The sequence below is a fragment of the Dermochelys coriacea genome, chromosome 12 (assembly GCF_009764565.3).
Source record: "Dermochelys coriacea isolate rDerCor1 chromosome 12, rDerCor1.pri.v4, whole genome shotgun sequence".
Taxonomy (NCBI): domain Eukaryota; kingdom Metazoa; phylum Chordata; order Testudines; family Dermochelyidae; genus Dermochelys; species Dermochelys coriacea.
In genome coordinates this window covers 5,599,251-5,610,894 of record NC_050079.1, presented here as the reverse complement: position 1 = coordinate 5,610,894, position 11,644 = coordinate 5,599,251, and the positions used below count along the sequence as shown (strand labels likewise).

General features: G+C 67.6%; 1 protein-coding gene across 1 annotated transcript; it reads right to left on the bottom strand.

Moving 5' to 3' along the window:
• Nucleotides 1-5,293: 5,293 nt before the first annotated feature.
• On the bottom strand, nt 5,294-10,229 carry LRRC29 (leucine rich repeat containing 29). The gene is made up of 7 exons (XM_043494980.1): nt 10,146-10,229; nt 9,415-9,422; nt 8,141-9,133; nt 7,694-7,909; nt 7,182-7,394; nt 6,344-6,561; nt 5,294-6,187 (listed from the first exon to the last, which is right to left on the bottom strand). Exons 3-7 carry the CDS (start codon nt 8,999-9,001, stop codon nt 6,019-6,021), a joined length of 1,677 nt encoding a protein of 558 aa, XP_043350915.1. The 5' UTR covers nt 9,002-9,133; nt 9,415-9,422; nt 10,146-10,229; the 3' UTR covers nt 5,294-6,018.
• Between the last annotated feature and the right edge of the window lie 1,415 nt (nt 10,230-11,644).

The window sequence follows — 11,644 nt, the reverse complement described above, 5'->3', positions numbered from 1 at the left end:
CTTCCCTGGCCCCTCACCCTGCTCTAACGGGAGCCCCTGCACTGTATCTCTCCAGCCTGGTGCTTCTACTGAGAAAGGTACCCCGTGGCACCAGGCCCTCCCCCAGCCCTTTATAGGGGACTGCAATAATACGAAGGGACTAACCTGCCTGATTGTCTCAGCACTGGACCTGCACTGTCCCCTGGCCTGGGGCTGGAGAGGACTGAGAACAGACCCCTTCCACCCCCCAGCATTTGGACAATAAACACTTGTACGGAGAAACCCACGGCCTGTTTTCTTAAGGGGGGAGTTTGGTGTTTCCATCTGGATTACTCCAGTGTCCTTGGGCTGGACCCTGCTGCAAGGCAGGGACTTCTGTGCCTGGCTGCAGCATAGCGCCCCCCTCAGGCAGTGCTGGCACAGGGTGGGCTGGGGCCCCAGGCCCTCCTGCTTTGCACAATACCACAGGTCAGTGGGGCTGTTTACATTAGAGGCTTTTATTACAGCACTGTCTACATCACCATGTAAAGGCACCACGAGTCGCTTTGGAGGAGTCTGGAGCGGGGCTGGTTTCCCAGGAGGGTCGTGGCGGGTGGTAAGGAACAAGTGAAAGGGAGACCAGTGTGCTCTGGAAGCAGCTGATGCAGCCTTGCCTGCTGGTGCGGCGGGGGCAGGCAGCACAGAGCTTTGTCCTGGCACAGGAGAGCGGGCGGTGAGACACCCCCCCCCGCGCCGTCGCTGGAGGGGGAGGGCGGGCGGTGAGACACCCCCCCCCGCGCCGTCGCGGGAGGGGGAGAGCGGGCAGTGAGACACCCCCCCCCGCGCCGTCGCTGGAGGGGGAGAGCGGGCGGTGAGACACCCCCCCCCCCCCGTCGCTGGAGGGGGAGAGCGGGCGGTGAGACACCCCCCCCCCCGCCGTCGCTGGAGGGGGAGAGCGGGCGGTGAGACACCCCCCCCCGCGCCGTCGCTGGAGGGGGAGAGCGGGCGGTGAGACACCCCCCCCGCGCCGTCGCTGGAGGGGGAGGGCGGGCGGTGAGACACCCCCCCCCCGCCGTCGCTGGAGGTGGAGGGCGGGCGGTGAGACACCCCCCCCCGCGCCGTCGCTGGAGGTGGAGGGCGGGCGGTGAGACACCCCCCCCCCCGCCGTCGCTGGAGGGGGAGAGCGGGCGGTGAGACACCCCCCCGCGCCGTCGCTGGAGGGGGAGGGCGGGCGGTGAGACCCCCCCCCCCGCGCCGTCGCTGGAGGCGGAGGGCGGGCGGTGAGACACCCCCCCCCCGCGCCGTCGCTGGAGGTGGAGGGCGGGCGGTGAGACACCCCCCCCCGCCGTCGCTGGAGGGGGAGAGCGGGCGGTGAGACACCCCCCCCGCGCCCTCGCTGGAGGGGGAGGGCGGGCGGTGAGACACCCCCCCCGCGCCCTCGCTGGAGGGGGAGGGCGGGCGGTGAGACACCCCCCCCCGCGCCGTCGCTAGAGGTGGAGGGCGGGCGGTGAGACACCCCCCCCCGCGCCGTCGCTGGAAGGGGAGGGCGGGCGGTGAGACACCCCCCCCCCGCCGTCGCTGGAGGGGGAGAGCGGGCAGTGAGACACCCCCCCCCCCCGCCCCGTCGCTGGAGGGGGAGAGCGGGCGGTGAGACACCCCCCGCCGCGCCGTCGCTGGAGGGGGAGAGCGGGCGGTGAGACACCCCCCCCCGCCGTCGCTGGAGGGGGAGAGCGGGCGGTGAGACACCCCCCCCCGCCGTCGCTGGAGGGGGAGAGCGGGCGGTGAGACACCCCCCCCCCGCCGTCGCTGGAGGGGGAGAGCGGGCGGTGAGACACCCCCCCCCCGCCGTCGCTGGAGGGGGAGAGCGGGCGGTGAGACCCCCCCCCCGCGCCGTCGCTGGAGGGGGAGAGCGGGCGGTGAGACCCCCCCCCCCCGCCGTCGCGGGAGGGGGAGAGCGGGCGGTGAGACCCCCCCCCGCGCCGTCGCTGGAGGGGGAGAGCGGGCGGTGAGACACCCCCCCCCGCGCCGTCGCCGGAGGGGGAGAGCGGGCGGTGAGACCCCCCCCCCGCGCCGTCGCCGGAGGGGGAGGGCGGGCGGTGAGACACCCCCCCTGCGCCGTCGCTGGAGGGGGAGAGCGGGCGGTGAGACACCCCCCCCCCCGCCGTCGCTGGAGGGGGAGAGCGGGCGGTGAGACCCCCCCCCGCGCCGTCGCTGGAGGGGGAGAGCGGGCGGTGAGACCCCCCCCCCGCCGTCGCTGGAGGTGGAGGGCGGGCGGTGAGACACCCCCCCGCGCCGTCGCTGGAGGGGGAGGGCGGGCGGTGAGACACCCCCCCCGCGCCGTCGCTGGAGGGGGAGGGCGGGCGGTGAGACACCCCCCCCCGCCGTCGCGGGAGGGGGCGCGCGGGCGGTGAGACACCCCCCCCCCGCGCCGTCGCTGGAGGGGGAGAGCGGGCGGTGAGACACCCCCCCCCCGCCGTCGCTGGAGGGGGAGAGCGGGCGGTGAGACACCCCCCCCCCGCCGTCGCTGGAGGGGGAGAGCGGGCGGTGAGACCCCCCCCCCGCCGTCGCTGGAGGGGGAGAGCGGGCGGTGAGACCCCCCCCCGCGCCGTCGCCGGAGGGGGAGAGCGGGCGGTGAGACCCCCCCCCCCCCGCCGTCGCCGGAGGGGGAGAGCGGGCGGTGAGACCCCCCCCGCGCCGTCGCTGGAGGGGGAGAGCGGGCGGTGAGACACCCCCCCCCCCCGTCGCCGGAGGGGGAGAGCGGGCGGTGAGACACCCCCCCCCGCGCCGTCGCCGGAGGGGGAGGGCGGGCGGTGAGACACCCCCCCTGCGCCGTCGCTGGAGGGGGAGAGCGGGCGGTGAGACACCCCCCCCCCCCGTCGCTGGAGGGGGAGAGCGGGCGGTGAGACCCCCCCCGCGCCGGCGCGGGGGGGGGAGAGCGGGCGGTGAGACCCCCCCCCCGCCGTCGCTGGAGGTGGAGGGCGGGCGGTGAGACACCCCCCCGCGCCGTCGCTGGAGGGGGAGGGCGGGCGGTGAGACACCCCCCCCCCGCGCCGTCGCTGGAGGGGGAGGGCGGGCGGTGAGACACCCCCCCCCGCGCCGTCGCTGGAGGTGGAGGGCGGGCGGTGAGACACCCCCCCCCGCGCCGTCGCTGGAGGTGGAGGGCGGGCGGTGAGACACCCCCCCCCCGCCGTCGCTGGAGGGGGAGAGCGGGCGGTGAGACACCCCCCCCGCGCCGTCGCTGGAGGGGGAGGGCGGGCGGTGAGACACCCCCCCCCCGCGCCGTCGCTGGAGGGGGAGAGCGGGCGGTGAGACCCCCCCCCCCGCGCCGTCGCTGGAGGGGGAGAGCGGGCGGTGAGACCCCCCCCCCCGCCGTCGCTGGAGGGGGAGAGCGGGCGGTGGGACCCCCCCCCCGCGCCGTCGCTGGAGGGGGAGAGCGGGCGGTGAGACCCCCCCCCGCGCCGTCGCTGGAGGGGGAGAGCGGGCGGTGAGACCCCCCCCCCCGCCGTCGCTGGAGGGGGAGAGCGGGCGGTGAGACCCCCCCCCCCCCGCCGTCGCTGGAGGGGGAGAGCGGGCGGTGAGACCCCCCCCCGCGCCGTCGCCGGAGGGGGAGAGCGGGCGGTGAGACCCCCCCCCCCCGTCGCCGGAGGGGGAGAGCGGGCGGTGAGACACCCCCCCCCGCCGTCGCCGGAGGGGGAGAGCTGGCGGTGAGACACCCCCCGCGCCGTCGCCAGAGGGGGAGGGCGGGCGGTGAGACACCCCCCCCGCCCGTCCTGGGGGGGGGAGGGCGGGCGGTGAGACACCCCCCCCCCGCGCCGTCGCTGGAGGTGGAGGGCGGGCGGTGAGACACCCCCCCTGCGCCGTCGCTGGAGGGGGAGAGCGGGTGGTGAGACACCCCCCCCCCACCGTCGCTGGAGGTGGAGGGCGGGCGGTGAGACACCCCCCCCCGCGCCGTCGCTGGAGGGGGAGAGCGGGCGGTGAGACACCCCCCCCCCCCCCGTCGCTGGAGGGGGAGGGCGGGCGGTGAGACACCCCCCCCGCCCCGTCGCTGGAGGGGGAGAGCGGGCGGTGAGACACCCCCCCCCCCGTCGCTGGAGGGGGAGAGCGGGCGGTGAGACACCCCCCCCCCCCGCCGTCGCTGGAGGTGGAGGGCGGGCGGTGAGACACCCCCCCGCTGCCATCGCTGGAGGGGGGGAGCGGGCGGTGAGACACCCCCCCCGCCGTCGCTGGAGGGGGAGAGCGGGCGGTGAGACCCCCCCCCGCGCCGTCGCTGGAGGGGGAGAGCGGGCGGTGAGACGCCCCCCCCGCGCCGTCGCTGGAGGGGGAGAGCGGGCGGTGAGACCCCCCCCCCCCGCCGTCGCTGGAGGGGGAGAGCGGGCGGTGAGACGCCCCCCCCCCGCGCCGTCGCTGGAGGGGGAGAGCGGGCGGTGAGACGCCCCCCCCCGCGCCGTCGCTGGAGGGGGAGAGCGGGCGGTGAGACCCCCCCCCCCGCCGTCGCTGGAGGGGGAGAGCGGGCGGTGAGACACCCCCCCCCCGCTGCCATCGCTGGAGGGGGAGGGCGGGCGGTGAGACACCCCCCCCCCCCGTCGCTGGAGGGGGAGGGCGGGTGGTGAGACACCCCCCCCCCCCGCCGTCGCTGGAGGGGGGGGCGGGCGGTGAGACACCCCCCCCCCCCCGTCGCTGGAGGGGGAGGGCGGGCGGTGAGACACCCCCCCGCTGCCATCGCTGGAGGGGGAGGGCGGGCGGTGAGACACCCCCCCCGCTGCCATCGCTGGAGGGGGAGGGCGGGTTGTGAGACACCCCCCCGCGCCGTCACTGGAGGGGGAGAGCGGGCGGTGAGACACCCCCCCCCCCCGCCGTCGCTGGAGGGGGAGGGCAGGCGGTGAGACACCCCCCCCCCCGCCGTCGCTGGAGGGGGAGGGCGGGCGGTGAGACACCCCCCCCCCGCCATCGCTGGAGGGGGAGGGCGGGCGGTGAGACACCCCCCCCCCCGCTGCCATCGTTGGAGGGGGAGAGCGGGCGGTGAGACACCCCCCCCCGCGCCGTCGCTGGAGGGGGAGAGCGGGCGGTGAGACACCCCCCCCCCCGCCGTCGCTGGAGGGGGAGAGCGGGCGGTGAGACACCCCCCCCGCCGTCGCTGGAGGGGGAGGGCGGGCGGTGAGACATCCCCCCCCCGCTGCCATCGCTAGAGGGGGAGGGCGGGCGGTGAGACACCCCCCCCTGCTGCCATCGCTGGAGGGGGAGGGCGGGCGGTGAGACACCCCCCCCCGCTGCCATCGCTGGAGGGGGAGGGCGGGCGGTGAGACACCCCCCCCTGCTGCCATCGCTGGAGGGGGAGGGCGGGTTGTGAGACACTCTGCCTCCCAGAATGGAACGAGTGGACTTAGGCAGTGAAGTTCCCCACCACCACCCTTTTTGCACCACTAAGCTTAGTCCTGGGGAGACGGGGCGGGGGGCTTGGAGGAGTCGCAGCATGGAACAGCAGCTCTCGCTGCCCAGTCCTGCTGAGGAAAGAAGCACAATCCCTTCAAGGGGCTTTAGCACCCTCTCCCCCTCGCTGAACCCGGCCCAGGGCAGGTGCCTCGGCTTTTTGGGGCCTAGGGCTGGGCAAAGGGTGGCCACTGTTTCAGCCCTGCGCGACCAGCTGGGGACCCCTGGAACTCCCCCTGGAGGTGCCAGGGCCCTAGTGGAAGGCAGTCTCCAAACTCTGCATACCAGCATCTCCCGAAGGGAGTCTGGGGGCATGCCTGATTGTCCCTGGCTGGGGGAGGGAGCTCAGGGCCTGGCCTGGGTCTCAAGGGTTCTTTGCACACCCAGACCTTGCCAGTGGCCCAGCTGCACTTAGTGTTGGACACTAGAACTCTTTAGCCAAGGGGTGTCATAGAAACACCACTCACCCCCAGCCCAGGCCAAGACACCATGGAGCATGTGTCCCAGCTGGGAGCTCAGGGAGCGGGAGGCAGGAAGCAGCAGAGCAGCCTGGGGGAAGGGCCTGAGCTGCAGCATCAGACGTTCTCCGAGCTGCCCAGCGAGGAGGGATCTGAGCCTGCCGCTTGGCCCCGCTCACAGGGTGAAGGAAAGGTCTGCTCCACCCACTAAGCGCGACTGGACACGCATCTGCAAGGGGAGCTGGACCTGGAAAAGTTCAATATCGGTCATGCTGATCCCATGGCACATGGAGACATCCAGGCTCTTCAGCTGTCTGCACTCCCTGCTGATGGCCATCAGCGTCCTGCAAAGGAGACAAGTCAGGAATCTCTTCCCTCAAGACAGTCCCTTCCTCCCAGCACGAGATGGGCAGGGCGACTCTCCCCGACCGGGCCAGGTCTCCAGGGGAAGACCTCCCACTTTGAAGGCCAGCTTCAGAGGAAGACCTTGCGATACTTACTGGCATGTGAGCTGGCTGCAGCCAGAGATGACGAAATGCTGGAGTCTCCATAGAGAGCTAGCGGCCTCCATGAAGCCTTTGTCAGTCAGCTTTCCACAGTGACTCATGGACAGCTGCTCTAGGCTCTGGCAACCCCTGGCCACCGCTACCAGGCTGGCGGCAGTGATCTCCGGTAGCAAGCTGAGGGAGAGCTGCCTCAGGGCTGGGAAGCGGATAACCTAGATGGACAGACGGATGAGAGCCCATCGGGCAGAGCTGGCCTGAACCTTTCCAGAATATTACAGCCTTTGTGCTGGGACTCACAGGTGGGCACATCTTCACCACCAGCTCCCGTCCTGGGCAAGGCTTGCAAAGAAAACTTCAGAGCACAAAGCGTTTGGAAGGAGAGGAAAGGCGTCCTCAGCCTGGCTTCCCCCCAAAGCCATGGCACCAGGGAGCTCTGAGGAATGAGGTCCTACCCCCAAATCTCTCCCCTGGGTCAGTACCACTGCTGGCACTGCGCAGGAAGGGGTTGCTTTCTGCTGGCAGGACAGCTTCTAACCCACGAAGCCTGGCGCACTGCCCACCCATCCACACTGCAGCTCCCCAGCAGCACTCAAAGCTGGAGAAGCAGATCGGAGCCTGATTCCTCCACCTCAGTGCCCTGAGTCATGTGGGCACCTGGCGGGCAGTGGTGACACAATCCGGTGCTGAGAGGGAGCTGTTAGCGCCCGGCAGCGGTTCCCTGGTGCGTAACCAGGAACATGCAGCCTGGGAGGATTTCACTCGAGTACAGGCTGCATATGAGGGACAGCTGCTGGGCTGGCTGAGCCCCAGTCCACAGCTGGGCTCTCCACACCTTGGTGATGCTGGCATCAGTCAGCTTGTGGCAGGCCATGAGGTCAAGCTCTTGCAGCTGCTGAAGCGCCTGCAGGGAGGCCCGGTGCTGCTTCTGGGACTCCTTCCAGGCGGAGTCGCTGAGGGTCTTGGGATCCTGCTCCAGGTTCAGCAGAGGCGGCAGGAAGAGTCCCACATTGCTGAAATTCCTGCTGAACTGGGACCCTGCGTCCTTCTGCCAAGAAAACGGACATGATGCTGAGCTCAGGGGGCTCTTGGCCTCCCATCCTCTAAGCTGTGTCAGGGACTCGGCCGGGTGTCCCAGAGAGAAGGAACAACCCCACACACGTTCCTGTTCCACGCCGGCCCCCTAGGTGCCGAGCTGTGACTGAGCTGCCACCATCCTCGTGACCTCACTTAATGTCGTGTCTGGGCACAGGCTGGCCCTTGGCAGCACTCAGAGAGCCCCTACTGCCTTGGCTTTCGCTCCACGGGCATCAGCCAGGCTCCTGAGCTTCGGGAGTGGGCTCTCGCCTCTCTGCGATGGTTACACTCCTCTCTGGGCTCCTCTGTGCCCAGGAGACCCCAGTCTGTCAGCTCCTTGCACCAGGCCAGTCGCAGGACAGTCAGCCGAGGGAGGTGGGAGGAAATCGCTTGGATGCTCACGTTGGTGATGGAGAAGCAAGAGGAGAGATCTAATATCCGCAGACTGGGGCTTAGTGACCTGGCCAGCGAGAGGACAGAGCTGTCCTGGGGAGGAGAAGGGAACGAGTGAGAAGCCAAAGAGCTGCACTGAGCATGCCAAACCTGCCCTGTTGGCCAGGCTCAGGAGCCAAGGAGAGAGCGCCACACGGCCAGGGCCTCCACGATGGGGCAGAGCCTGGCGGCCCAGCTGTAGGTGAAGGGGTCTGGGACTGAAAGGCAGGGGCTGTCCCTCAGGGCCCTGCCCCTTTTGCCAATAGCAAGAATTGGGGAACTTACTCTGAGCAGAGAGCAGAAGGCAAAACTGAGGGAGGCCAGCTTAGGCCGCAGCTCAGGGGAGGAGCACACTTTCACCAGCTCGCTGCCGCTCACGAGGCTGCACTCAGACAGGTCCAGGTTCTGCAGGCTCTGGAGCTCAGCAATGCCCAGGAAACCCCCGTCCGTCAGCCTCTGGAGCTTCCCCTGGCGCAAGCTCTGCAGGGCTCGCAGCCCTGCTGACACAGCAAGGGTGGCCCGGTCAGACAGCTCAGAGCACCCAGTGAGGTCCAGCGCAGTCAGGTGGGGCTGGTGTGTACAGAGGAGGCTGACGGCCTCATTGGAGAGGTCCCTGCGGTTCTGCAGCACGAGTTCCCACAGGCGCAGCCCCTCCACTTGCACCAGAGACCTCACTGCTGGCAAGGTGATGCTGGTGCCACACAAGTCCAAGGTCCAGAGGCTGCTGGCCCGCTCCTTCAGGAAGCGCAGGAGGTTGCGGAAGGTCAGCAGGGCAGTGGAGCTGTAGTTGCTGGACCCGCGGTAGGGGTCAAACTCAAAGGTGAGGTGGCAGCGAGCCAGCGAGAGTCTGGCCAGGCGCGGCGCGCAGCCAGTCAGCCGGTTGAAACTGAGATCTGACAGGTAGCGCAGGCCGGCCAGGTTCAGCTCCTGAGGATTGGTCAGCGCTTCTCGGGCTTGGCTGATGGTCTCTGGCTTGGAGAGCAGCATCCCAGACACAAAGAGGCTGTTGCAGCCACTCAGATCCAGCGAGGAGAGGCAAGGGCAGGCAAGGAGGAGGTGCAGGAAGGATGTTTCAGTCAGGCTGCTCCCACGCAGAGACAAGCTCTGCAGATGTGGCCCCAAGTGACAGGAGACAGCCTGGATCATGTCCCGGGAAACGGTGGAGCCGTCGAGGCTGGTCAGACTGACGCAGCTCGCGCGCCATCTAGCCAGGCTCTCAATGGCAGCCAGGGAGGTGGAGGTGGCTGGGATGTTGCACAGGATGTTCTCCTGGAACCGAAAGGGGAGAGGCTATTGCCACGAGCACAGGACAGCCCTGGGAACTGGGGAGTGCAGAGCAAAGGCACCCCCTGTCTGGGACTCCAGGGAGAGATGGCTTGGGGGAAGCACTGGAGACATAGGCTAGCACAGGCCTTGAGGCTCCAAAACCTAGGGTCTGGGGGCAACAATGGAGGTGCCCTACGCTCCAGAGACACAGCCAGGGTACAGCTGTCTTCCCCTCTGCCCCTTAGTCGGGGGCACACTGAGCATGTGCAGAATGAGGCGGTGAGTGCAGATCCCAGGGAGTGACCACAGGAGTGCAAGCATGTGCACTGCCTGAGCACTGTGGAGTGGGGAGGGAGGAAGAACTGCAGAATGAGCCTGGGGGGAGCAAGTGCTGCAGTGAGCCGAGGGGGTGGGATGGGTCGAGAGCTGCAGAGTGAGTGGGGGTGGGAGGACAGACTTTGGGGGGGGGGAACTGCATTCAGGTATATGCTTGGCCTGGCTATGTAACTCTCCTGTGCTGTCTAAGAGTAAAGAGGGGGTGTTAAGAAGTTCCTTGCAAAGCTGCTGCCCTTGCTTTAACAGCCATGGTGCCCAGGGGGTGAACTGGCACCCACAGAGCCTACAGGTAGGTGGGGCTCTGGGAGAATGTGCAGAGTGGCTGCAGAGGCTTGGGAACTCTCAGAAGTAGCTTTGGGGCCTGGGGCAGTTGGCTGTGGAGTCTTTCGTCCCAGGAAGGGGGCCACGTGAGAGGTCTTCCCTGAGGATGGTGCCCTAGAAGTCCTGCTGCTTGAAGCAGCAGCTGGACTCTGCCCAGAGCCACTGCTTGGGCAACATGTGGGATCCAAAGCTGGGGTCCGACTGACAAAGGCTTGTAACCATTCACGCAAGGACTCAGCAGGACTGGGACAGTGGGCACACTGCATGGATGAGGGCTGCAGGGAGGGGTGTGCTTTACCTGCTGCAGGTAGGTGCCAGGTACCTGGGCCGCAAAGTGCCAGGTACCTGGGCCGCAAAGTGCCAGGTACCTGGGCCGCAAAGTGCCAGGTGTGATTCACCAGAGAGGTCTCCTTCCTGTCCGCAATGGGCAAGAAGCTGAGGATGTAGGTGATGACCTAGGAAGAGAATGGGAGAGGCATGGGGAAGGGGCCCAGAGCAGGACTTGCGCAGCACAGAAGAATTAGGGCAGTTGTTGGGGAAGCCGTGTTTGGAGAACAGCAGTGCCTGACTTGCTCCGGTTTCTGACATGCTGCTATACAGTCTGTGGGCTGTGGCCCCGGTTTGTGCACTTGTCCTCTGCAGGGAAGGGGATTTACTGCACAGCACCAGCACAGGGGAGGCAAAGCTGGAAAGGAATCATTTAAAAACTTCTGCCATGTGGCAAAGTCTCTGAAGGGCACACCCGTCTTCCTGAACATGCCCAGAACGTCCCGTGCACTTTCACTGAGATACAAATCAGAAACAGGGCCCCACCTATGCAGTGGTTCTACAGCCAGAGAACTTCATTTCTCACCGGGACAAAGAAAATCTTTAAAATAAGAACACAGCATAATTGATGCCAGGATGTCTGTCTGTGTCTGAGAGGTGCGAACTACCCTGTTCATGCCGATGGTTTCTGAGCTCTGAAATGCTAATCTAAACGTCAGTATGGTGAACTGTCTCACTCCAGACAATTTCAGCAGAAACTTCCAGCTCACGTTTGTATCCCACAATCCCAAACTGCCTCTCCCTCCTTCCCAGGAGGCAAAAGCCCCAGCTGTTCCCTACCCTGGTGCGAAAGGAGTCAGTTTCCCCTAGACAACTTCCACAATGTCGTGCTATATGGTCAACACCAAATTCTGAGTACGCTGTCAACTTTGAGACAGTGCAAAATCAAATGATCAAATTCAACAACCCAGAGACGCTGCACTGGTTCGATGATTCATTGTCCTATTTAATGAATCAATAGACCACCTCTCTGTTTGTTTTAATTTCTCTGAAGCTTCTGCCCAATTCCCAGGCTGCTGCATGGGAGTGCTGAAGAATTCAGATCAAGTTTCCCATGCACATGGCTCCGAGGAGAAATGAGGATTACCTCACTGCACCCTTAAGTGTGACCATTTCTGTGGTGGGACACAGCAGCTGGGCATGCACAGAGATGCCGCCCAAGCATTTAGGACAGGAAGTGAGGAATGCTTTATCCTAGTATGCTTGCAGGCACAGTTCCCAACCTCCTGTGCACCCCCAGCATGGATTGCTCCTGCTCAGGCCCCGCTGCTCCCTTTGGTTCGTCTGGGCGAGCACCTCAGTCTCTGGAGTCCAGACAGAGACGATCAACACCTGACCCTCTGCAATGCCCCCATCCTGTCTATCCATCTGCCCTACTGCCCGCACCCCATGTGTCTGTCCTACTGCCCCCACCCGTCTGTCTGTCTGTCCTACTGCCCCCCGTCTGTCCTACTGCCCCCACCCCCGTCTGTCCGTCCGTCCTACTGCCCCCCGTCTGTCCTACTCCCCCACCCCCGTCTGTCTGTCTGTCCTACTGCC

Coding starts and splice junctions, on each gene's coding strand:
- LRRC29 (XM_043494980.1), bottom strand. CDS start 9,001: ATGATCCAGGCTGTCTCCTGTCACTTGGGGCCACATCTGCAGAGCTTG. Junction 7,910..8,140: donor CCTTCTGCTCTCTGCTCAGA/GTAAGTTCCCCA, acceptor TCTCCTCCCCAG/GACAGCTCTGTCCTCTCGCT. Junction 6,188..6,343: donor TGCAGCCAGCTCACATGCCA/GTAAGTATCGCA, acceptor TCTCCTTTGCAG/GACGCTGATGGCCATCAGCA.